This window comes from Akebia trifoliata, chromosome 14 (genome assembly GCF_017979445.1).
Source record: "Akebia trifoliata isolate Shusen 1 chromosome 14, ASM1797944v1, whole genome shotgun sequence".
Classification (NCBI taxonomy): domain Eukaryota; kingdom Viridiplantae; phylum Streptophyta; class Magnoliopsida; order Ranunculales; family Lardizabalaceae; genus Akebia; species Akebia trifoliata.
The window spans coordinates 2,474,960-2,495,868 of record NC_141388.1 but is presented as its reverse complement, the minus strand read 5'-3'; the positions used below and the strand labels follow the sequence as shown (position 1 = coordinate 2,495,868).

General features: G+C 36.0%; 4 protein-coding genes across 5 annotated transcripts; 1 reads left to right on the top strand and 3 right to left on the bottom strand.

The window, feature by feature from the left end:
* The first annotated feature begins 551 nt into the window (after positions 1-551).
* LOC147385459 (nudix hydrolase 26, chloroplastic-like) lies at positions 552-4,504 on the top strand. Its single transcript, XM_086422553.1, has 6 exons — positions 552-952; positions 1,058-1,108; positions 3,016-3,108; positions 3,439-3,533; positions 3,817-3,931; positions 4,019-4,504. Exons 1-6 carry the CDS (start codon positions 659-661, stop codon positions 4,103-4,105), a joined length of 735 nt encoding a protein of 244 aa, XP_086278679.1. The 5' UTR covers positions 552-658; the 3' UTR covers positions 4,106-4,504.
* Positions 4,505-4,971: 467 nt separating this feature from the next.
* CTF7 (protein) lies at positions 4,972-12,190 on the bottom strand. Of its 2 annotated transcripts, none has more exons than XM_086422552.1 (7): positions 11,900-12,190; positions 8,024-8,281; positions 7,234-7,495; positions 6,984-7,079; positions 6,808-6,882; positions 6,362-6,708; positions 4,972-5,275 (listed from the first exon to the last, which is right to left on the bottom strand). In XM_086422552.1, exons 2-7 carry the CDS (start codon positions 8,182-8,184, stop codon positions 5,137-5,139), a joined length of 1,080 nt encoding a protein of 359 aa, XP_086278678.1. In that variant the 5' UTR covers positions 8,185-8,281; positions 11,900-12,190; the 3' UTR covers positions 4,972-5,136. The 2 variants fall into 2 exon arrangements, with proteins under 2 accessions (XP_086278678.1, XP_086278677.1); XM_086422551.1 differs by lacking the exon at positions 11,900-12,190 and adding an exon at positions 8,679-9,690.
* LOC147385458 (UDP-Glycosyltransferase superfamily protein) lies at positions 9,838-11,906 on the bottom strand. The gene has a single exon (XM_086422550.1). The coding sequence runs from the start codon at positions 11,790-11,792 to the stop codon at positions 10,275-10,277; it is 1,518 nt and encodes a 505-aa protein (XP_086278676.1). The 5' UTR covers positions 11,793-11,906; the 3' UTR covers positions 9,838-10,274.
* A 1,534-nt stretch (positions 12,191-13,724) lies between the features above and the next one.
* LOC147385456 (uricase / urate oxidase / nodulin 35) lies at positions 13,725-20,657 on the bottom strand. Its single transcript, XM_086422981.1, has 8 exons — positions 20,423-20,657; positions 19,967-20,059; positions 18,602-18,677; positions 16,817-16,926; positions 15,772-15,863; positions 15,362-15,535; positions 15,188-15,281; positions 13,725-14,022 (listed from the first exon to the last, which is right to left on the bottom strand). Exons 1-8 carry the CDS (start codon positions 20,624-20,626, stop codon positions 13,939-13,941), a joined length of 927 nt encoding a protein of 308 aa, XP_086279107.1. The 5' UTR covers positions 20,627-20,657; the 3' UTR covers positions 13,725-13,938.
* Between the last annotated feature and the right edge of the window lie 252 nt (positions 20,658-20,909).

The window sequence follows — 20,909 nt, the reverse complement described above, 5'->3', positions numbered from 1 at the left end:
CTAATTGTTATATATATATGTGTGTGTGTGTGTGTTTGGGGGCCCTAAAGAGAACCAAATATTGTATTAAATATTTTTTTAATGTATAGGTTAAAAGTTTCAGAATAAATTGATTTTTTTTTTCTTGTGAATATGATCTCTATGATGAGGAGATCATTCTCACAAAAAAATCAATTAATTCTGAAATTTCTAACATCCTCACAAACAATTAGGCCATTTTAAAATTTATAATCCTCTCAAAAGTGATTTATAAAAATCGGACGATTCAAGATTCTTTAACTTGTAAACTAGCGCTAGAAGTTTTAGCCTACCCATGGATTGCCTAAGTGGTAAGGGTGAGCACGTGAGGTGTGGGTTAGGCACACTTCATGGGATTCGATTCCCCTTTTGATTTTTTCTTATGATTTAACTGGGGATCATGGCGGTGAGTAGTTATGGTAGTCCTCCCTGAAATTAGTTGTGGTGCGCGTAGGTTGGCCCGGACACTCGTTAGTAAAAATAAAAAATTAACAAGCGCTAGGAGTTTCGGAATGAGCTCTTCACGTGGGTGTTCTTGACTTCTTCGTAGTACCAATTAGTTAAGGTTATTCTAGTTATTTCACACAAAGTTGAGGGTTCTCTCGAAGTAGAACGCGCAAAGGCATCTTCTCTCGCTACGATGGTTTCTTTGGGCCGAATTGTATCCGTAAATGCCCAATTATATCGCCAACCTCTCCCGCCATGGCCGAAGCGTAATTTGCTTTTCCCATCTCGCTCTTCGCGTTCCGATAGATTTACGAATCTGCCCCTTCTGCATCACAAGCCCTTGAAGTTCGTCTCTTGCTTCTTCTCATCGTCGTCGTCATCATCATCATCATCATCGTCGTCGTCGTCGTCGTCGTCATCCATGGAAGCTCCTCCGGAAGGTTACAGAAGAAATGTGGGAATCTGCCTTATAAATCCGTCTAACAAGGTATAATAACTAGGGTTTCTATTCTTTTTAGGGTTCTTCTGTTCGATTCGTGAGGTTAGGTTATTTATTTATTTATTATTCTTTGATTTTTGATGATGTCTATAGATCTTCGCTGCGTCGAGAATTGACATACCTGGCGCCTGGCAAATGCCACAGGTAAATCTGCCCATTTGATTTGATTTGTTTTCCCAATTTTAATTGATCTATATTTTAGTTGAATTTTATCTGTTTATGGTTCTGATCTATGTGGAATTAACGCAAAAGGTGGTTCAGGTTCAGGCCACTGGTTTGATAATTTGTTTACTCAATTCTATTTAAAATCTTCTTCTGGTTGAATTTTCGTACGTTTTTGGTTCCGATCATTGTGAGCCTAGTTCATGTTGTGATTATCAAATCCAAAAGAACAAATAAAAAAGAGAAATAGATGGGAGTGAAGTGGCATGGAAAGATGAATTACATAGTCTTGTACTGAAAATTATGGTTTTTGTTTCAAGATCTTTTATAGTGTTTGTTCTAGTTTCAAAGATGTTGCATCAACTCTCATTGTTATGTAGGAATTTGTATAGCTCAGCTTGGGAAATTTAGAGCCATATGTAGGCATTGGCCTTAACACGTTCAATTCCAATCCTTGATTTTTATTATATTCCCACCGCTTAACTTTAGGCTTCAAACCATGGTTTCAAAACTCGTTCAAGACTGAGGCGTATCACCCGAGTCGTCTCGGTATCAGGCATGGACGAGGTTTTTTGGTTTTGCGGAATCTCGCAAGACAAACGATACATCTCGGATGAGATATAGAAAATCTCGTCTGAGATATCTGAGAGAAACAAGTTTTACCAATTTTCATGATTGAAACCCTATCATTTTCACCCCCAAATTGATTTTTGCTCCTCTTCTCAACCAAGTGAACCAGAGAGCAAAGGGTTTGGGTTCAAATTGGATGAAAAACTTCATCTTTTTCATCAGATTTTTTTTTTTTAATGGTTAAAAACCATTGTCTCAATGCCGAATGAGACGTATCATCCGAGTCAACTTGGTATCAGGCATGGATGAGACAGGAACTGAAACCGAGTTTTAAAACCACGGTTCAAACCTCTTTATGAGACTCAAAATTGAATGCTATTGGAAAATTGATACAACTATTGGGGATTTTTCCACAATGTATTTGAAGAAAAACAAGGATGCAAGGGTGGAGATTAGGAAGACGAAGACCATCTTGAGGCAAGCAATAACAAAAAATGCGAAGAGAAAACAACCCATCCACTAAGACTCATAATGGAATCCTGTCCTTTGAAGATCTGCCTATTCCTTACCTTTCAAATTTCCTAGCAAATTGCAAAAAGGAGAGATGCTTCAAACTCCAAAGAATTCTTTTGCACGATCTAAATGGAATTGAACTCCAATTTTGGAAAAGAAGTAGAATTGAAATGAGAATTACGAAGTTGATGCCCATTGAGATGAGTAAAATTAGGTCAGATGGCTCTTGGAAAGGAACAATGGATAAGAATATTAGAATATTATCAACTGATTCATCACTATTTTTGCAAAGGGAACAAAAACTAACGATATGAATATTTGAAATTAGATTTATACACTAAAGAAGGAATATTGTTACATGAAAATTTTTAATTGATAAAGGTAGAACTCATAATGTTATTTAATGTATTGTAATTTGTAAGGGGAGAAAATAAAATAAAAATGAAATTTGAAAATATTGCACCAGTGTTCGTGGTCATAATGCCCAGTTATGGATTTTGGTATGGGAAGGGGGGTATGGCTTGACAATCCAAAATCTAGGACATGGATAGAACATAGGTATCATGTCCAAATCCTAAATTTTTGGCATGGAATGGATAACTAAATCTCCCTAATGTCAACAAGAATAATGATTCATGAAGACTTGTGATTATTTTAAAAAATTTAGAGTTAGATGCCACTAGCAACCATGTTTGTCTTTTGATTTTCACAATATCATTGATAACATTATTGATTTGTTTTATTGGGAAGTTATGATCCCATTTTTTTATTAAACGTTTATTGTTCTTGATTAATATTTTATACAGGGTGGTGTTGATGAAGGTGAAGATTCAAAAATTGCAGCCCTCAGAGAATTGAGAGAAGAAACAGGAGTTACATCTGCTGAAGTTATCGCAGAGGTTTGATATAGAGATTCATCTCTTGTGCTTTACATCCATATGGGACAAACTTCTTACTCTTTTTGGTGAATTTCCGTGACACAATGCAAATAAGTTGATACACTATTACTGCAATTTGTTTGCTGCATTGACTTTTCCTACCTCTCTGTAATTTTGGCATTCTTTGTTTTACTGTATCCATTATCAAATTTTCATGCCTTGCATTTATCACATTATCCCGTAAAACTTTTGAAAATTGATTGTAATACTGACTTGGATTCTTGCCTTACATTGAACTTTTAGCTAGATGTATGTATTAAACTGATTTTTGACATTGAATTTCTTATACAGGCCCCCCATTGGTTGACTTATGACTTTCCGCCAGAAGTCAGAGAAAAGCTCAACAAGCAGTGGGGATCAGACTGGAAAGGTCAAGCTCAGAAGTGGTAAGGATATTGGGTGCACCATATACCTTTGGTTGTGCACGATATTTGAAATTGACAACTAATTTACTTTTTTGATAGTAATGGGATACCATCCTTATCCCAAAATGCTCCTAATAAAAAAATTCACAACTGTCCATTGGTTTTACATATCATATCCTGAAATGGACTCACATTCTTTCTCGTAAATGTATGGAATCATTATTGTGCCATATTGGCTGCTCAAATATGTCCAGTGTTTCATGCTACTTTTAGTTTGATCAAATTTAAACCTTTGATCACATAGGTTTCTTCTTAGATTCACGGGCAATGATGAAGAAATCAATCTCTCTGGTGACGGGACTGAAAAGGCAGAGTTTGCAGAGTGGGCATGGATGACACCCCTACAAGTAATCGACCTTGTGAGTAAAATCTACTTCCCCATTGATTCTATCCTTGTTGTAATATAATGGGAATATGATGTTTGAGTCCTGTTATTCTGAGAACAGTCTGTGGATTTCAAGAAGCCTGTTTATGAGGAAGTTTTGAAGGTTTTCACTCCCTATCTTCGATCAGATTCAGCTGGACTATCATAGATGGTTTTGTTCATGAGTTGAAGTTGGACTGAACCAGCCTTGGTGATTCAACTTCATGGATACTTGCAATGGGTGGGTGCTATCAGTTCGAATATATAGACAAATGGATCATGTCTTTTCTCTTTTGTACCGATTCGTGAAAACAATGTATTATGGTCAATTGGCTCATGCAGTTTTGTCAAAATGCTTGGGTTAAGTGATCTGAGACTCAAAAAGAAAAAAAGATGTAGTAGGCAGTTTGTATTTGTTCATAACAGAGACATCCAATAACTGTTCGTCCACCATTTGAGTATCTCTTGGGTCAGAATCTTTATGGTTAGTAGGAGAGTATGTGGCGTGATTTCTTATATTTTTTTATTATCTATTAATGCTTTTTCAACCTCGGAAGTTGCTTTGCAATGTGTCAAACCCAGTTATGGGTCTAAGGCTCTAAGCCCTCTATTAATACGAGTTACCATCTATAAATTTCAATGACATGTGCCTTATATATCACCGGAGGTGATTGGTTTCTCTACCCTCCTAAAAATGAAGAAAAGCACTTTGCTTTAGTTCTGTAGGAAATTTTCCTAACTTTATCACATTGTGGCATCCAAAAGCATTATCCAACCTTAGTAATCCATGTGGGCCCAAAGACCCTTAGTAAGATTTCAAATCTTATCAAAGTAAGACTAACCTGGTTCTTCAATAAATTTTAACTGTCTTATAATCATCATCAAAGCCTTATTCCAAAAATTTGGAGTTGAACAAATCTTATTCAAGGCAACCTCAACCACATCCATGTTATTGCAAATGTGACTGTCTCTACTCTTACTACTTCAATCCATTATAACCTTCAACTTGAATGGTCATTTTTCCTTCCAAAAAAATAAAAATAAAGAAAATAATATCTACTTTAGCATTCAATTTTATAGATAAGGAAACTAATGGCGCATTCTTGCTTAATTCAACTGTTCTACATTTCACACACCCCATGGGGTACTAAATTAAAACACTCTGAAAGAATCAAAATAGTAGAGCATCCAAAGACCCATCTAGCAGTTCAAAGCAGATTTGTAGATCAAGAAAGATTCAGTGCCGCTGTAACTGGACGCCAATGCCTTTCCAGCAGAAGTTGGCTGAGAGAATGCCAACTGTGAGGAGCCTAGAACATAACCCATGGAGAAACTCTTCCTGCATAAAAAGTGATTAAAAACATCAAACGAGATAGAGGGCTCAATTCAAAATCATTAATCGGCTTCAAAAAATCAATTGAAACAAAACAGTCATGAATTCTTTAAGAGGAAAAAAGAAATTCATGCAAATTCAACCTTGTAATCTAAGAGCGGAAAAAGCCCAGAACCTAATGATTATTTAAAAGCAATTTTTTTGGAACCAACTTGGGGATTAAACCAGTGAAAATGACCAGCTCAGTAGGCCATCAATTCAAGTGTTTGTTGCACTTCTAAAATGTACCCACATTCACACTCAAACCTATTAAACAATTAAAAAAAGGGAAAAATAAACTTCTAACTGCCTATGAAAAAAGATTGGGCTTTATTTAAATTTATCCTCCACATAGAAAATTAAGTTATCATCAATATAATAAGAACGCCACATTTTATTCATGAAATGAGGCTGGATTAGTAGTATTGTGGGTACAACACAATCATTCTACCCGATCAAATAAGTACCTTGTGTCAAGAATAAGAAATTCTATGGTCTGAGTTTTCAATTTCTATTATTTAACACACGTATCTACTAGTTAAGCATTATACCATTAGGTCAGTGAGAAAACTCAAAAATGGATGGGGGAAAAGTGAGGAAGAAACAAATGTAGAATTAATGTCGCTTATTTATATAGTTTTAAAGCAATTTTTCTTGTCAAAAGAGGGAAAAATGATACACCAATATCCATGAATGGATGCCGGGACAAGTCAGTCCTCAAAACAGTTTTTACCAGCTTCATACAGTTCAAATAGCTTGGTAATTCAATCAGATGGTTCATCCAGTTTTCAGCAAAAACATAGCCTTATCAATCAGGCCAGTGTTGATGATACCAAGACACAACTTACATACAAAATCAATCAAGAGATAATAGGGGGATATTCAGTGTACAATAAAAGTTTCTTAATAGATCAAACAAAACCATGGGAAAAGAGGAAGAAGCTTGGCTTGAAATTACTAGGAGAAAAAGTAGTGAAATTGCATCCGAAATTCTGAAACAAAATATGCATAAAAGAGAAGTTGGATGGTGTGGAAGGTTGAACATGGACTTACCTTGCAGCATCCAATAATTTGGTGGCAATACGTTTCCTTCTGTTTGAGGGTGTAACCCAAATGGCTCTAATGCCACAAAGGGCAGGCACGGCTTCCTCTTCACAAATGATTGCTCCAATGGGGTCCTTGAACACATCAGGTTTATCAATGATAGCTCTTTTTACAATTTCCCGCTCAAAATTAACATCTCCAAATCGAAGGACAGTCAAATTTGGTCTAGCTGATGGTGCATTGGTAGAGTTGGACCTTTTCTGAACCACTGAGCTTGAGACTACTCTGTAGGCAGTTTTTATGGGTTCTGCAACTAGACAGCCAGCAATCCTACAAGCGGATATAAACAGATAAACCTGACAAGAAGAGAAAGGAATCACATAGAGTGACTTGGTCATGATGCCCATATGCCGTAAGTGCTGGTTTCATAGACAAATGAGTTTCGTAGCAGCTACCTTGCAGAATTTATGAAGAAGCCATCCCTCACTCAATCCAAGCTCCCCTTCCATCATCTTTACAACCTCGTGAACCTGCAAGTTGAAGAGTTTCCTGATCAAATCTCCAAAATTTTAATTATGTTAATTTCATTTGTTCAAATAGGTAGAAAGAATAAGGAGAAAAGAAGATAAACCTTGTTCAGTTGGGCAGTTAGATCACCATCTAACACCAAGACGATGCGATCACCCTCACACAAATCCACTGAAACGACTCTTTCATTGCGCCAACCCTGTAAATGAATTAAGAATAAGTACAAGTTCACAAACAAGCACTAGACTTGGAAAGAGAGAATTTTTTTTTTTTGATAAGTATAATATATTGATGAAATGAGGGAAAAAAAACGTATTTATAATTGGAAAGAGAGAATTGTTTGAACAAAGGACCTTGAATTGGATTCCATGTGTGTAGTTCTTGTGAAATTCCTTGTGAATCTTCTCATCCCCTTCATCTCCACGAGCATACTTTAGCCCACATTTAGAACACGTATGTAGAAGGAAATCTGATTGCCCCAACTCCAAATGCAACTGAGCATAACTTCTTTTCTTGTTCAGGATTATGCCTGAGGTAGAGACTGGTTTTACTGAAGCATCCACAGAAGAACTCATCGGTCTTCTCGCAATCTGGGCACCATCATTTCCATTGTTTCTGTGGAGAAATAGATGTAATCTCATTCTTCTAGAAAAGAGAGGGAATGGCAAAACCCATTGTCTAATTTTCAAATTAAATGCATGTTTTGAAAGAACTTCTAATTCAAGGAGGCAGGTATACACATCTACTAAAACTATGAAACTCAAAACTCTATTTATCGATTTGCTGAGAAAGGTGGAAGGAGGAAACACCTCTGGTTTTCAATAAAAATCTCTAATGCGCAGAACAAGAACTTTTAATTCTAGTACAAGAAACTTGCTCAGAAGTTAAGTTTAGACCAAATCACTAAACCCCAAATCTCCATTTTCTGCTGCAAATCAGATCTCAATCGTGGAGAGAGAAAAAAAAACCAAGTTTGTTTTCCCGCTAAAATCTCAAGTTAAAAATGAAAAAAAAAGGAGTGTGATTTAATGGGATGGGTGAACACACTTAAACCTGAATATTATCTGAAAACCCAAAACCTGAACCTACATTTATCCAAAAAAAATGTAATTGCTTGAAACAGAACATGATCAAATTTAATACCTGTCGGGATCCATCTTTGGATTTCTTCGTTTGTATGTGATTTGAATCTCTGGTTCCACCATCTCTGAGAACTCCGAAACTTCAATCAGATTGAAAGGCTGAGGTGGATAGGGGATGTTGGGTGCTGAAGGCTTGAAGAAAGAACTGATCTTTGGTTGCATAGCTGTTCTTGAGAGAGCTTTGAGGGTGTGTTTGGAAGTGGTATTTGTGCAGGAATTCGGTCCAAGAGTTGTACACAACTTCAACGATGGTATTTGGCTAGCCAAATTGAAATTGGGAGTTGGTTAATTTGCACAAATTGACAATATATTTATATGAAAATTTGTAACACAAATAAATAAATAAAACTAGTCTCCAAATGAATTCTTAATTATATTGATAAACAATTACCTAGACATAATAATAATAACCAATAACCTAAAAAAAACTAGAATTACAGGCCCAAATAAGACTCTCTAACCAAACCAAGTTCCTATTTGGGATCCAATCAAAAGTCTTGCAAGCAAATTAACCTTCCCATATTTTGATTTCCCATCAATTAGAATAGTTTAAGATAGAGAAACCTTTTTCGGGTATTTTATCGAACATATTATGTGCAAGCTCAATGTTTCCCCACAACCCACAACCGTCAATGAAAGAGAGAGAGAGAGATCACCTGACAATGTCGTCGGAGAAGATGGTTTCCTATCTCACTTGGTTTGAAAGCGCAGGAAGAATGGAGATCCTGTAAGAAATTGTGGCGGGACCATTTTTTGAAATTGTGGCATTTATATTTCCCAAATAAAAATTCCCGCCATTCGGTAAAACCAGTCTTTGAGGGGCCTCTTGGGCCTTACTTCACTCCTTCCACTAACGCCCTCGATGCTCACTTTGATGTCTTTCACTCTACTATCTTTCTTTTTAAGGATTTTCAAATAGATCTTTCCTTTGGTCACTATGCAAGTTTAAACTTTGAGACATAATGTTAAGTTTGATGTAAGAACCAATCAACCAATACACCAAAAGCACTAAGGTGTTGTTGAGTGTATATTTTCCTCCACTCTCGGGTGTGTCATACTCCAATCAAGCCGCATGACCCTCTTATATTCATTGTTCTCCCTTCTGCAACAAATTAGTCTTTTAGAATAGTTGATTGGTTAATTTGATATCAGAGTGTTAGGATTGTTTAGGACACGAGTTCAAATCTTTCAACCCTTATGGATGGAGGGGGTGTTGAGTGTATATTTTCCTCCACTTTCGGATGTGTCATACCCCAAACAAGCCGCGTGACCCTCTTATATTCATTGTTCTCCCCTTCTCCAACATATCGGTCTTCTGGAGTAGTTGGTTGATTAACAGGTATTAATGGTACAAAATGTTATACTCTCGCCATTTTCAGTTCGTAATAAAATCCTACATGCTCAACTATGTTGTCAATAGAATTGCATCCATGGTTTTAAATCTTGTCCAATACATTTCAGTATTGTCCACCAACGAGACGGATAGAAAAATCAAACATCTCTGATGAGATTTAAAACCACAATTCATTTTTCTCATTGTTGAACAAGACAATTCAATCGTATTGGAAAACTTGTCTGAGAAGACTCGGTCTCGTTCATGGACAAGACGCGACGTCAAAATGATTTTTAAAACCATGATTGCATGTCATTGCCATCTTTATCACTTTCATTACTTTTTAGGGGATCAATTCGGCTGTGGGTTCAATTGAATGAGGGCGAGCGCCACACAAATTGAAGTCCATTCGAATGTTTGGGCTCAACCAGATTGAATATAAATGCTATATTTAGAGATAAAGCAGTTCAATGCAACATATATAATTAAAATGTCTCTAGGATTGATGGTACTGCAAGCACATGGAACATGGATAGAGTGCAAGTAGCTTCAGCTCTACAGTTAAAATGTAGTTGAGCTGCAACACCCAACCAAGCCTTGCAACTTATACAAGGGAGGTTGTGCTTATTCACACAAAGACGAAAATGAGAAGAATAAACTAGAACGTTCAGTCTAGCAATGACAAATGATCCTCTGGTTGGGCTCCAGCTGAACTTGTTGGTTTTCTATTTATAAGCAAAATGTTTGTAGTTGCCATTTGTTAAGTCTCTACCTTTAACTCGATCAATAGCTTGAAGTCTTGTGCAAAATGAATTTGAATCCAAGATCTCTTACCTTTAGTTTTCTTTTTCTTGGTAAATTTGGGGTTTACATGAAACATCTTCATTCATAACTCAAGAAAAAACAAACCGAATCTTTTTTAATTCGTTTTGTTACAAATCTCAAGTATACGATCAACAACAAGGCTAGCAACAACCTCAGGAGAGAATCTCCTGACCATGTCCTCCCTAGCCTTCATCCCTTTTCCCCGAGCTTCCTTTGGATTGTGCATCACATGTCTCATCAAGACTCTGAGCTTATCTACAGAAGGTTCTGCCCAAAGATGACCCTTGAACGGCCCTTCCATTACTTCACTCATTTCAACCACCGGCAATGGGTAGCTGTTCTCCTGTGTCAAATACTCAGTGGGTCCAGACCAATTTGTCGCAATTACTGGCAAGGACATCGCCATGGCCTCTACAAGGGGCCGACCCCAACCTTCTCCCCTTGACGGGAGCACAAATGCATCAGCTGCCTTATATATTCTCGGCAGATCCGACTGAGCAATGTGGGTCTCTATCACATAAATTGGAGCCCAACCATTAACCGGTTCCTCTATATTAGAATTCTCCACAAAATCAACAATTTTACTTCCAAAGTTGCTATCAGAGTGATAAGGATTTGTTAGAAGATACAAAGCAACCCCATCATTATTGGAGAATTCCTTCAAGTATGATCTGAGCAACACATCCCATCCTTTCCTATATTCCCACTTAAAAATGCTCAAGAAAACAAACTCTTTCCCCTTTCGAGGGAAATTCGATTTCTTGGAACCTAAAATTAGTTTTCCTCTAGAAGCACGAACCAATGGCTTATACTTGGACGAATCGAAGAATTTGACATCAATAGGCTGGACAATCTTGACGACCTTAGATGGTTCAACTCCACTTTGAATAAATGTAGATACATGAAAATCGGTAGGGACCCAAACAGCATCCATCCCATTACACCGCTCGACGTGGCTGGGATTGACCCTGTCGGTCTCGAACATGGTCCGACCGATAACAAACATGGGTTCAGCATAACCAGTAGGTGGACAAGGTAAGGTCTGAAACAAGGGTGGATACCAAGCTCCTGGTTCACTATGACAAATCACAATGGTTTCATTCATCCTACATTTTGTATTGTAAAGCTCAAAAGCCAAATCTTTATTCTTTTTCGGCAAACCTTCCCAAAACTCTAGGCTTTCTAGATCTCCATGTTGATCAATCCCCAACCTGAATTCATGGGTTTTCATGTGTTCATGCAGAGCTGTGACATAAGCCCAAGCTTCTGAACTATACCCACCTCCTGAAAGGAAAGGAGCCATCCATAGAACACAATAAGGGGGGATGGAATTGGGTGGTTTTGTTATAAGGGTATCTTTATCTTGTTGGGTTGAGTAAAGAAACCTTAGAAATCTATGAATGAGATTTGGGTTAAGAGAGGATGATGAGAGGGTTGATTTCAGATATTGGAGCTTGTAATACCTTGTTATGGGGAAACTGAAGAAGAGGGCTAGAATGAGAACCAAAATAGCTGAAACCCAAAACGTAAAAGTTTTCCATTTTGAGATCATGAGATGGTTTTGGATGGGTTGTGGGGGGTTTTGGGGAGGTGGAGTTTCATGAGAATCCATAACTATGCCCACAAAAAACACAATTTTGATTGAAGACTAAATAAGTGAACAATAGAGTTTCAAATATATGAATCTTCTAAGGAAGAAAAGAGAGAGAAAGGCCTTACCAGGAGATACAGAGCTAATTTGAAGCAAATTCCTAGAATGAAAATCAGAAACAAAAAAATCACAGGACAATTGCACTTATTTCTAGAGTTTTCTATGGGAGGCACTATCCATTACTCCAAAATTCAAACTCTGTTGTTAGGGAAAATTTGGTTGGAGCTCTTGGGAGTGTTAGGGGAAGTTTTGCCTTGATTGGTGATTTATAAAATTTGATCAATCATTGGAAGAGAGACATTTTCCTTACTAACTTAGTAATATTTAAGTCTCACTAAAGGTCATTTTACTCGAATGGATTACCAAATTAATAATCTAATGTCACAGCCCTCTAAATTTCAAATATATATCTTTTTCTTTTGGGCTTGATCCAAGGTTTTTTAAATTGGACGGCTACCGAACTTTCACTTAACTCCGAAATTTAAAGTTAAAATTTTAAAATAAAGAGTAATTTTTTTTAAAATTCTTTTTTTAGAAAAATTACTAAAAAAAATTAAATATTTTAATATTTGTAAAAAAGAATCTAATTTTTTTAAATTACCAAAAACAAATTAATTTGGTGGACAGTCCAACGTTTTAGTAACTTGTTGGACTGTTCAGTGTTTTAATGTGTTAGAATACATTATTTTACCAAAAATAATCTTTCAATGATTAAAATGTTAAACTGTCCAATATTTTAATAGCTTGCTTTAACAATAGCACCCAGCAATTTTTTCTCCCATTTAGAACATTGGACCCTCTAGCGAATTACTAAAATGTTGAACTGTCCAAACTTAATTCGTTTTTGGTAAATTTTTAAAAACATAGATTTTATGTTTACTTGTAAATGTCAAAATATTTAACACTCTTATTATAGAAATGTCCTCTTTTTCAAAATTACAGAATTTTGTACTCCCAACCTGAAGCATCGGATTATGTTTCTTGATGCCACAAGGTGAGCCCTAGGACCCTTAGCAAGGGTGAATTTCTTACTAAGTTAGTAACGCTAGTCAGACTCATCTTGTAAATTGTAATACAAAGAAGCCATGTTGCCCGGAAGAAAATGGGTTTTGGTGAATATTTGAGATACCGTCACGTTTTTAAACTTGACATACTCCTTGACCGTAGTCTTATTCGAGAGACCATTAAAGAATAATCTTGCCTTGAAGCTCTTCCCCCAAACCCTTGATTTTTTCCCCCAAGTCATTGGTCTTCGACCTTGGGTTTTTGTAACAAAAGTTTCTTAGTCCATTTTTAATCATCGCACCCCCTTCATATTTCTTCGGTTCTCTACATTTCTTCTCTTCAGAAAAATGCCATTTGATTTTGGTCCCTACATTTCTTGTCAGAGGATATGGCTCAATAAGAAGACTAAACAAAAGAAATCAAACACAACTGCTTTCGTAGATCAATCGCATGTCTTTCTTATTCTTTTATCGGTGCTTTATGAAGAAAAATTTGTGGGACATAAGCTCCAAAAGAAAGGGTGAATGACAAAAGTGTCAGTTCCATTCAAAAACACAAATGCTTTCGTAGATCAAACTTCTTTCTTATTCTTTTTTTATTCCTAGGCAAGCAATGGTCAGCGATGGGTTGAAGTGAAAGGCGAGTTCATTGTTTTGAAACCTAAGTTGTGGTATCAACACTTCGCAAGCTTTTCCAACTAAGCTAAGTTGGCACCTACAAACAGATACCTCATCTCTTTCAGCATAAGCTGGGTGAAATCTTAAGGGAATAATAGCACATGATGGTAATCAACAGAGTGTTCCTGATCCGCGTCTTAGATACAACTGGATGAGGAATTCTTGAACCTGAGATCTCCCTTTGGGGAGGGAAAAGCAAATCACCTTCCAATTCAGAGAAACCTCACCTTTTATTTCCCGCCTTCATCCATGATATATTTTAAAATCCACAATGTTTATAACATATCATGCATATATACATATCACTCTCAAAAGCAAAGATACATAATGAGGACAAAGCGATTTAACTTCAAAGATTGCAGAAAGGGAGGGAAAGCATATAAGAGTAGACCAGGCTTAAAATAGCATGAAGTATTCATCAGATCCTATATCCTGGACCAGGAGCGGCTCAAGCTTGCTTCAATTGTTCCATGTGGTTCATCTGTTGGTGTATAGACATCGTCGTTGAACTGCAAATTATCATAAAGAATAGTATCATGAGTTACATATGTTCCAGCATAAACATTTCTCTTACGCTGTGTTTGGATTGAGAGAAATGGAGAGAAAAGAAACGAAGAGAAAATAAATGAGTTTCTCGCATTTCTGTTGTTTGGATTGTTAAGTGGGGAGAGGAGAAAAGAATTGGAGAGAAGAGAGAGAAATGGAGAGAAACCCTTTTAAAATATTTCATAATTCCAACTCTGCTCCTAGATCTATTTTAAGATATTTTAAAATTCCGAAGTTGTCCCAAGTTCTCTCCTGTCAATCCAAACACGGTGAAGAGAAATGAGTTTCTCTTCTCCACTTATCTCAATCCAAACATAGCCATAGTAATTCTAGTAGTGAAGAACATTTCTCCTTTCTTTGTTCACATAATTTTTTCTTCTTTTTGTTCCCCGGGCTGGTCTACTTCTTCATCCAAAAAAGAGTTGAATTCTTCTTTCCAAATCGTTTTCCAGTTTAGAACTGAAATCATATTCAAGAACTTTTATATGCAACCAAATGGAATTTTTTTTCTTTTGATAAGCTAAATGGGAATTTTAGTTGTGTAGGTTTTAATTTTTGCAGACTTGGGCATGGAATAAGCTTTACACATACAGTGCAAATCTAAATGGTGGGAACCCATTGTTTTTTTCGATAAGAAAAGAAAGATTTTATCACTAAACATCTCAACGCACCGACTCAATCCGACTTGACGTGCACACCCATTGTTTAATGGGTGAATGGTAGTTTTTGAACTTTGGCGACCCCTAAACTATGCTATGCAGGTCAAGCAAGGGCATGATGCTAACACCCACTTTATGCTTGAAATTGACATGTTGAATACAGGAATGATACCCCTTCTGAAATCTCAAGGTAACAAAAATCAGAACAAGCTGGTTCTTTCCCAGATTTCTTTGCTCTTACTGTAGTCAAATTGTTTCATTCTTGTTTGTTGGATGGATTAATAAAGTTAAACTTATGTTAATTTTATTTATTTTTCTTGAGTTTTTTTTTTTTTTTTTTTTTGGGGGGGGGGGGGGGGGGAGGTATTTTTATCCTTTCCTAGAGTTGAAATGTCCCTTTGTTGATAATTTTCCTCCAATGAAACTCAAATAAGTAAGCATGGTAAACTGGGTAAGAAATTGGTCCCACCTTAACAATATTTGGATTATCCTTGCTTGGTAGATTAACTGGTAAGAAATGAAGATTTGGCATTCTTAGCTGGATTGATGCAATATCTGGGAACCTGAAATCATGAAGATCAAGAATCAACCCCCATATATAACAATATACAAATCTCACCATCCAATTTGCAACCTCGCTGACCTGCTAAGAACAGCCTGGGCCATTTGATAAAGGGTACTTTGCACAGATGGACTGTACACTCCCTCTTTTGGAGGACCAAAGAAGGTATCAACCAGAACTTTCTTTACATCCAGATATCTCTCTGTGAAGTAAAGTGGCTTCATAGGACGGCTTGAAAGAGATTCAAAAGGGTACCTGCATGAACAGTAAATCATGTCTAGAGAATCTTGAACTTGGAGAAAGTAAACCTTTAGTTGTGAACAATAATATAACATTGTCCCCAGTGTTCTCCAACTCCATTCAAGTAGGTGTGATGTGAGTAGTAATCCCAAACTCTATGAAAATGAGAGGAAGTATCCTGGTTTGAGATGATCAATATTTTTCTTTTTCTTTTATTCTTTTCGGTTTCAGGCAAAGATGAAAACTTATACCTCCATGAAGCGCTAACCTCTGTTGCCAAAATCCTCTCCCTTGTTTCTGGAAGAACAGTGTATTTGTCCCGAATAAATCCTTCAAAACCGGACTGTTTATAAGAGAAATGCCAAAGTCAGTAATGAGCAAACAAATCAAGTGAGCAATAAGCAAGCAAATCATTTTGCGCACAATGTCTATAAACGTGTTTTAACTTTTGAGAAGTCTGTAACATAGTTTGCATTACAATACAGATTGAATGATGTTTGAAGCTTTCGTTTTTATTTTAAAAAAATGGAGAAAATATGTGAAAATGTCAAGAAGTTTAAGCACATCATAAATACTAGAAATATGGATGTTTATATTATATATCAGTTGTCGCTCTCTGAAGTAATTGGAGACTGCGGTCCATACAAAAGTAACTTTTCATCATCTCTGCATCGACCATGGCATAGAGAAATTCATGACTAGTTTTCCTAATTTTACTTCTCATTCTATTACTTATTATACTGACAGTTATGGACTCCCAAAAGTATGTAAATGATTATAACAGAATAGCGAAGTACAGTCAAATATTCACAATGTCACGATGTTGGAGCCAGTAACAAATAAATCCATACCCATTTCACGAGTCACAAATATATATTTACTCACATTTCTCACATTATTTAACTTGGTACGTTATTTACTTTTTAAGTTTCAGAAATGAAAGTGGAATTTTTATTATTGTTTTTGCGAAACAAGGTTTGAGACTGATATCCTAATCTTTTATTGCAATAAATCATCGTCGAGGTTTCGAACCATAAAAGCTTGTAAAGAAATTTCCTCATTTCCCATTTCAGAGTATCAGAGTGAATTTAAAATAAATAAATAAAACATATAATCAACCACCAATGTCACTAGTTAAGAAACTGTATGAAAATTACTGGATATTATGCAGAGAGAAAAGTGCAAGAAGGAAATTGCTTTATTTAATGAAATTATCTTATTGGACTCAGTTTACTGAAACAGTTATTTAACTAAGCGAGGAATTCAGATTAGAATGATGAGAAATAAGAATACCACCTTGGTTGTTTTCAGCAAAGCCAATCCTTCAATTCCAGAAGTCACCTGTAAAGCGCCAGACTTCTTCACTGTTACTTCACTTGTATGCCTCTCAGAACCAAGTTTAAAGCCTGAAAGCCAGGAGCATTGCAAAAAGTAACAATATTTTCCAGCAAAGATAACTCTGCAAAGTAAAATACAGTGTTCAAGATCGGGTAACTCATGGAAAAACACATGATTCCGACTCTGAAAACACAAACTACAATGATCGGGGTTTATACGTTTCCCGATAATACATATTCCATCAATACTTATGCTTGGGATGAATCTCTACCATTGGATTTTGTTTTATAGGGATTGTATTTTTTTTTCGAAAGAATTGTTGTTTTTGAAAATGACCAAGCCAATTGCCTGTGGAACTCCCATTCAGTAACATATGACCTAAATTATGAAGGCAAAGCAAATTATAGAAGTTCGGCAATAGTTCGCGAAGTCAAATATACATGACATTGAGAATAAAAGGTGGGGATTCTCATTTTAGAGCCCCTGAATCTTGTTCCCAACAATTTGGGGTTGGCAACATGAATCTTGTACCACCATTCAATTCTATATAGAGCCATATCTTCCATTAAAACACAAAATCTTTCCTTCTTAACTCAATCCACATACTTAGAAGTCTTCTTCTAGCCCTTTTAGAGCCCTCAACTTTTGAAAATAACCTCTCTTCCTTAAAGCATCTAATTCAGTTTAGTTCTTTAATTTGTGTGTTCTTCTCATTCTTTCTCTTTCTCACTGTCTGTTTCTTTGCATCCTTCCACTTCTATATTTTTTCAACTTTTGCTTGCTTCTAGTCTGTTGACAAGTTCTGTGCCAGCTTTACTGTTATTCATATTTATGAAGAAGAAAAAAAAAAGAGGGCATATTAAAGACAAGTGTTGTGGTAAAATTAAAAGGAGGGAGACGTATAAGGTCAAATAAAGAATCTACAAAGAGACAGTGATTGCAAATTACAAGTCAAATGCCAAAATTTTGTCAAAACCACCTCAAGGTAGCCAAAGAGACCAACGTCAAGAACCTAGAAAAATGGCTGCCAATTGAGGGTAAATTAGTCTCATAGGAGAGGTGCATTTAGCATGTGAGCATGCAATCATATGATCACCTCACATCTCATCTCATGGGCAAAGGTGATATGCCAACAAAGATTGAGATCTCCATCTTGTGGCAAACAATTTTGTATCATCTGAGAGGTCTAAACTCTAAACTGAATCAGGGGATTAGTTATTAAGAAACTAAGAATTTATATGTATTGCATATGTGCACCTGTAGAGAGGTTAATTATTTTAATCTTTCAATTACTTGTGACTAGAGAAAATTATTCTTCTTTTTATACATAAAGTATTATAGGTGTTTTTTATTTCAAATATCCTTAGTTATAGTACCAGCATACATATTACAAATGTGTTCCAACTAAAATAAATCTTAAATAGAACTGCAGTGCAACATTTACCATAAGGATCAAAAGGTTACATCCATGGATAGTTATTTTTTTCTTTTTTTGATCGATACGATAAAAAATAAAAATAAAAAGCAAAGAATATACAACTGGAAGACTGGTGGGGAAAGGTCTCACTAAGGTCTTAAAAAAAGGAACCACAAACATTTAAAAAAACAAAAAAGATTAGCAAATAATCATTCACAACCTAAAGCAGAGTCCTAGAATCATCTATGAATAATTATGAGCAACATCTCCATTAAAATGTGAAGATCTATAAGGACTACTTTTCTTTTAATAGCAAATCAACTAACCATGTTCATGTGGTTGACCATCTATACATACACGTTCCCATGGCTTTTCCACTATCTTGATTATGGCAGTTGTAACCTACATACCAAGGAAAAAAGAATTAACTTCTCCAAGAATATGCAAATGCATTGTAAACTTAAAAACATGAGTAAGGTATAATTGACCATAAATGCCACAACAAAGAGGAAAAAGAAAACATCGTTTTAGCTTTCTTCACCCAACAAAAAATTTAAAATCTAAATGTAAAAAATATAAAAATCTTAAATGCATAAAATCTAAATATAATTTATTGTATCATGGGCGGATAGATATTAGTACTCTTGGAAGGGCAAACATTTGGGCATCCTACAAGCTATATATCTATATAAATAGAGATTGAAAGACTTCTACAAGAATCAAAAGACTTTGTTAGACACTCAGTTGCCAGATTAGATTTAATTCATTAAAAGAGAAGGCAATCTGGCTTGAAAGGAAGTTTAAAAAGGAGGATGTGTTTGCAACTGCTAAAGATCTTGAGGGGGGATAGAACTCAAGGCTCAAATGGCCCCATGGAAACCTTGTATAATACTTATTTCAAAAGAATAGGGAGCTTGTGGTTGTGTATAGACTATCATGCACTCAATAAAGTCACCATGCAGAACAAGTATCCGACCCCTTGACATAGAAAAAAGTGTGGTACTTTACAAACCTGGACATGATGGTCTATTAAAGTGCCTCACATGGAAGTATTTGATGAATTATATGGGGAAGCCAGGTAGGATGAAGCATTCAATTTAACATGCATCACCTTTATTTCTACAAAATATGGTGTAGAGGAGTTAAGAGATTTTTGATTGATTGACATTTTTTTGTATAGTTATAAACTATGGATGAGGTCCCCTCTTCTAAGTTGAAAGACCAATATGATGGTTCCAAGAGCATTTATTCGTGTGCATGCGTGGGCGGGTGGAAATATTTGATGGGGGTTAATAATAGCTTCTATCAAGAATTGAAGGAGGTAAGAGGGTGGTAGTGTAAGATTGATTTCAAGAAGACACGTGACCAGGTAACAATATTGTCCACTTTGGGTTTCCCCTCATGGCTTTAAAACGCGTTGTTAAGCCAGGAGGGGAAACCCAAAAAGGACAATATTGTTACCTGGTAAAGGGTAGGGGCGTTACAATGTGGCAGTTGTAACTTTCACAATACATAATCACAACTTCAAATTATTAACAAAAAAAGAAATTATAATAAGAATGTAAAGAACCACTTATAGTAATATTTTCAAATATAACAAGAAAAAACAATAAGAAAATATGGAAAAGCCTTCCAATATGCGAATTAATGAAATGCACACAATTCAAAAGCACGAAATAGGAAATCGTTACCTGTGAATAAAATGATGTGAAGTGCCTCCCAAGTTCAATTGCAAAATCCTCCACTGAAATTACTTCTGAACTTTCCTTTGCTTTATTATATACCTGTTGGCAGGATTTATTAAGAGGGCTATACATATGAATCTATTATATTTCCCAATCAAATAAATGATTTTTTTTTTTTTTGACAGGTTTATTAATTCAACTACAAAACTTGGAAGAATTCCCAATCAAGAAAAAAACTACAATAAATTAAGAATAAAAAATGGATTTTTATTTGGGATTGTTTGACCTCAGTACAAATTGGGGAAAACTTTACCAAACAAAACTTCCAGATCTTATACTCGAACACATGAAAGATGAACCAAATCTAACAATTAAAATCACTGTTTTGATATGAAAAACAAGAAGGAAAGCTAATCAAACTCAATAAAAACTGAGGAAGAGATGACAGATTGATGGAATCACAGTGTTCTTCATGGTATCGGTGGCGACAATGTCAGAATTGTCTCCGCTAACGTACGCAGCTAAGCAATCTGAGAGAAGGCTCACGTTCACACTCCACTCAACGAAGAAGTATTGCCCATCTTCCTTTCTCCAAGCCCTACCAACCCTAACCCTTGCCTTCCCGTGCTTCTGCTCAAACTTCAACCCCTTTACTTCATCCGCCATGATCAATTTCTTCTGCTCAAAATTAAGCAACAATGGCTTTTTATTCAACAAATAACACCACAATGTCTGACGTGTTCCACGTGCACATCATCGCATACTTTGTCATATTGAGTCATAGGCTATGGATTGCCACGTCACTGGTTTCGTATTACTTAATACCTATGCCGTGGTTTTCTACTGATATAGGATACCAGTATGTATACCATGGGCTCTATCGTACAACTTTGTATGGATATTACAGGGGACACACTACCAGCGCCCATCAAATACGCTCTCCACACCC

What these genes read in the sequence shown, in the direction of transcription:
- LOC147385456 (XM_086422981.1), bottom strand. Translation starts at nt 20,626, where the DNA reads ATGGCGGATGAAGTAAAGGGGTTGAAGTTTGAGCAGAAGCACGGGAAG. An exon ending in TGGTCAACCACATGAACATG is followed by an intron (nt 16,927 to 18,601) that starts GTTAGTTGATTT and finishes CCTGGCTTTCAG; the next exon opens with GCTTTAAACTTGGTTCTGAG. An exon ending in GAGGTTAGCGCTTCATGGAG is followed by an intron (nt 15,536 to 15,771) that starts GTATAAGTTTTC and finishes CTGTTCATGCAG; the next exon opens with GTACCCTTTTGAATCTCTTT.
- LOC147385459 (XM_086422553.1), top strand. Translation starts at nt 659, where the DNA reads ATGGTTTCTTTGGGCCGAATTGTATCCGTAAATGCCCAATTATATCGC. An exon ending in GCGCCTGGCAAATGCCACAG is followed by an intron (nt 1,109 to 3,015) that starts GTAAATCTGCCC and finishes TATTTTATACAG; the next exon opens with GGTGGTGTTGATGAAGGTGA. An exon ending in AAAGGTCAAGCTCAGAAGTG is followed by an intron (nt 3,534 to 3,816) that starts GTAAGGATATTG and finishes TTGATCACATAG; the next exon opens with GTTTCTTCTTAGATTCACGG.
- LOC147385458 (XM_086422550.1), bottom strand. Translation starts at nt 11,792, where the DNA reads ATGGATTCTCATGAAACTCCACCTCCCCAAAACCCCCCACAACCCATC.
- CTF7 (XM_086422552.1), bottom strand. Translation starts at nt 8,184, where the DNA reads ATGCAACCAAAGATCAGTTCTTTCTTCAAGCCTTCAGCACCCAACATC. An exon ending in TTCTTCATAAATTCTGCAAG is followed by an intron (nt 6,709 to 6,807) that starts GTAGCTGCTACG and finishes TCTTCTTGTCAG; the next exon opens with GTTTATCTGTTTATATCCGC. An exon ending in AAATTATTGGATGCTGCAAG is followed by an intron (nt 5,276 to 6,361) that starts GTAAGTCCATGT and finishes CTTTTTATGCAG; the next exon opens with GAAGAGTTTCTCCATGGGTT.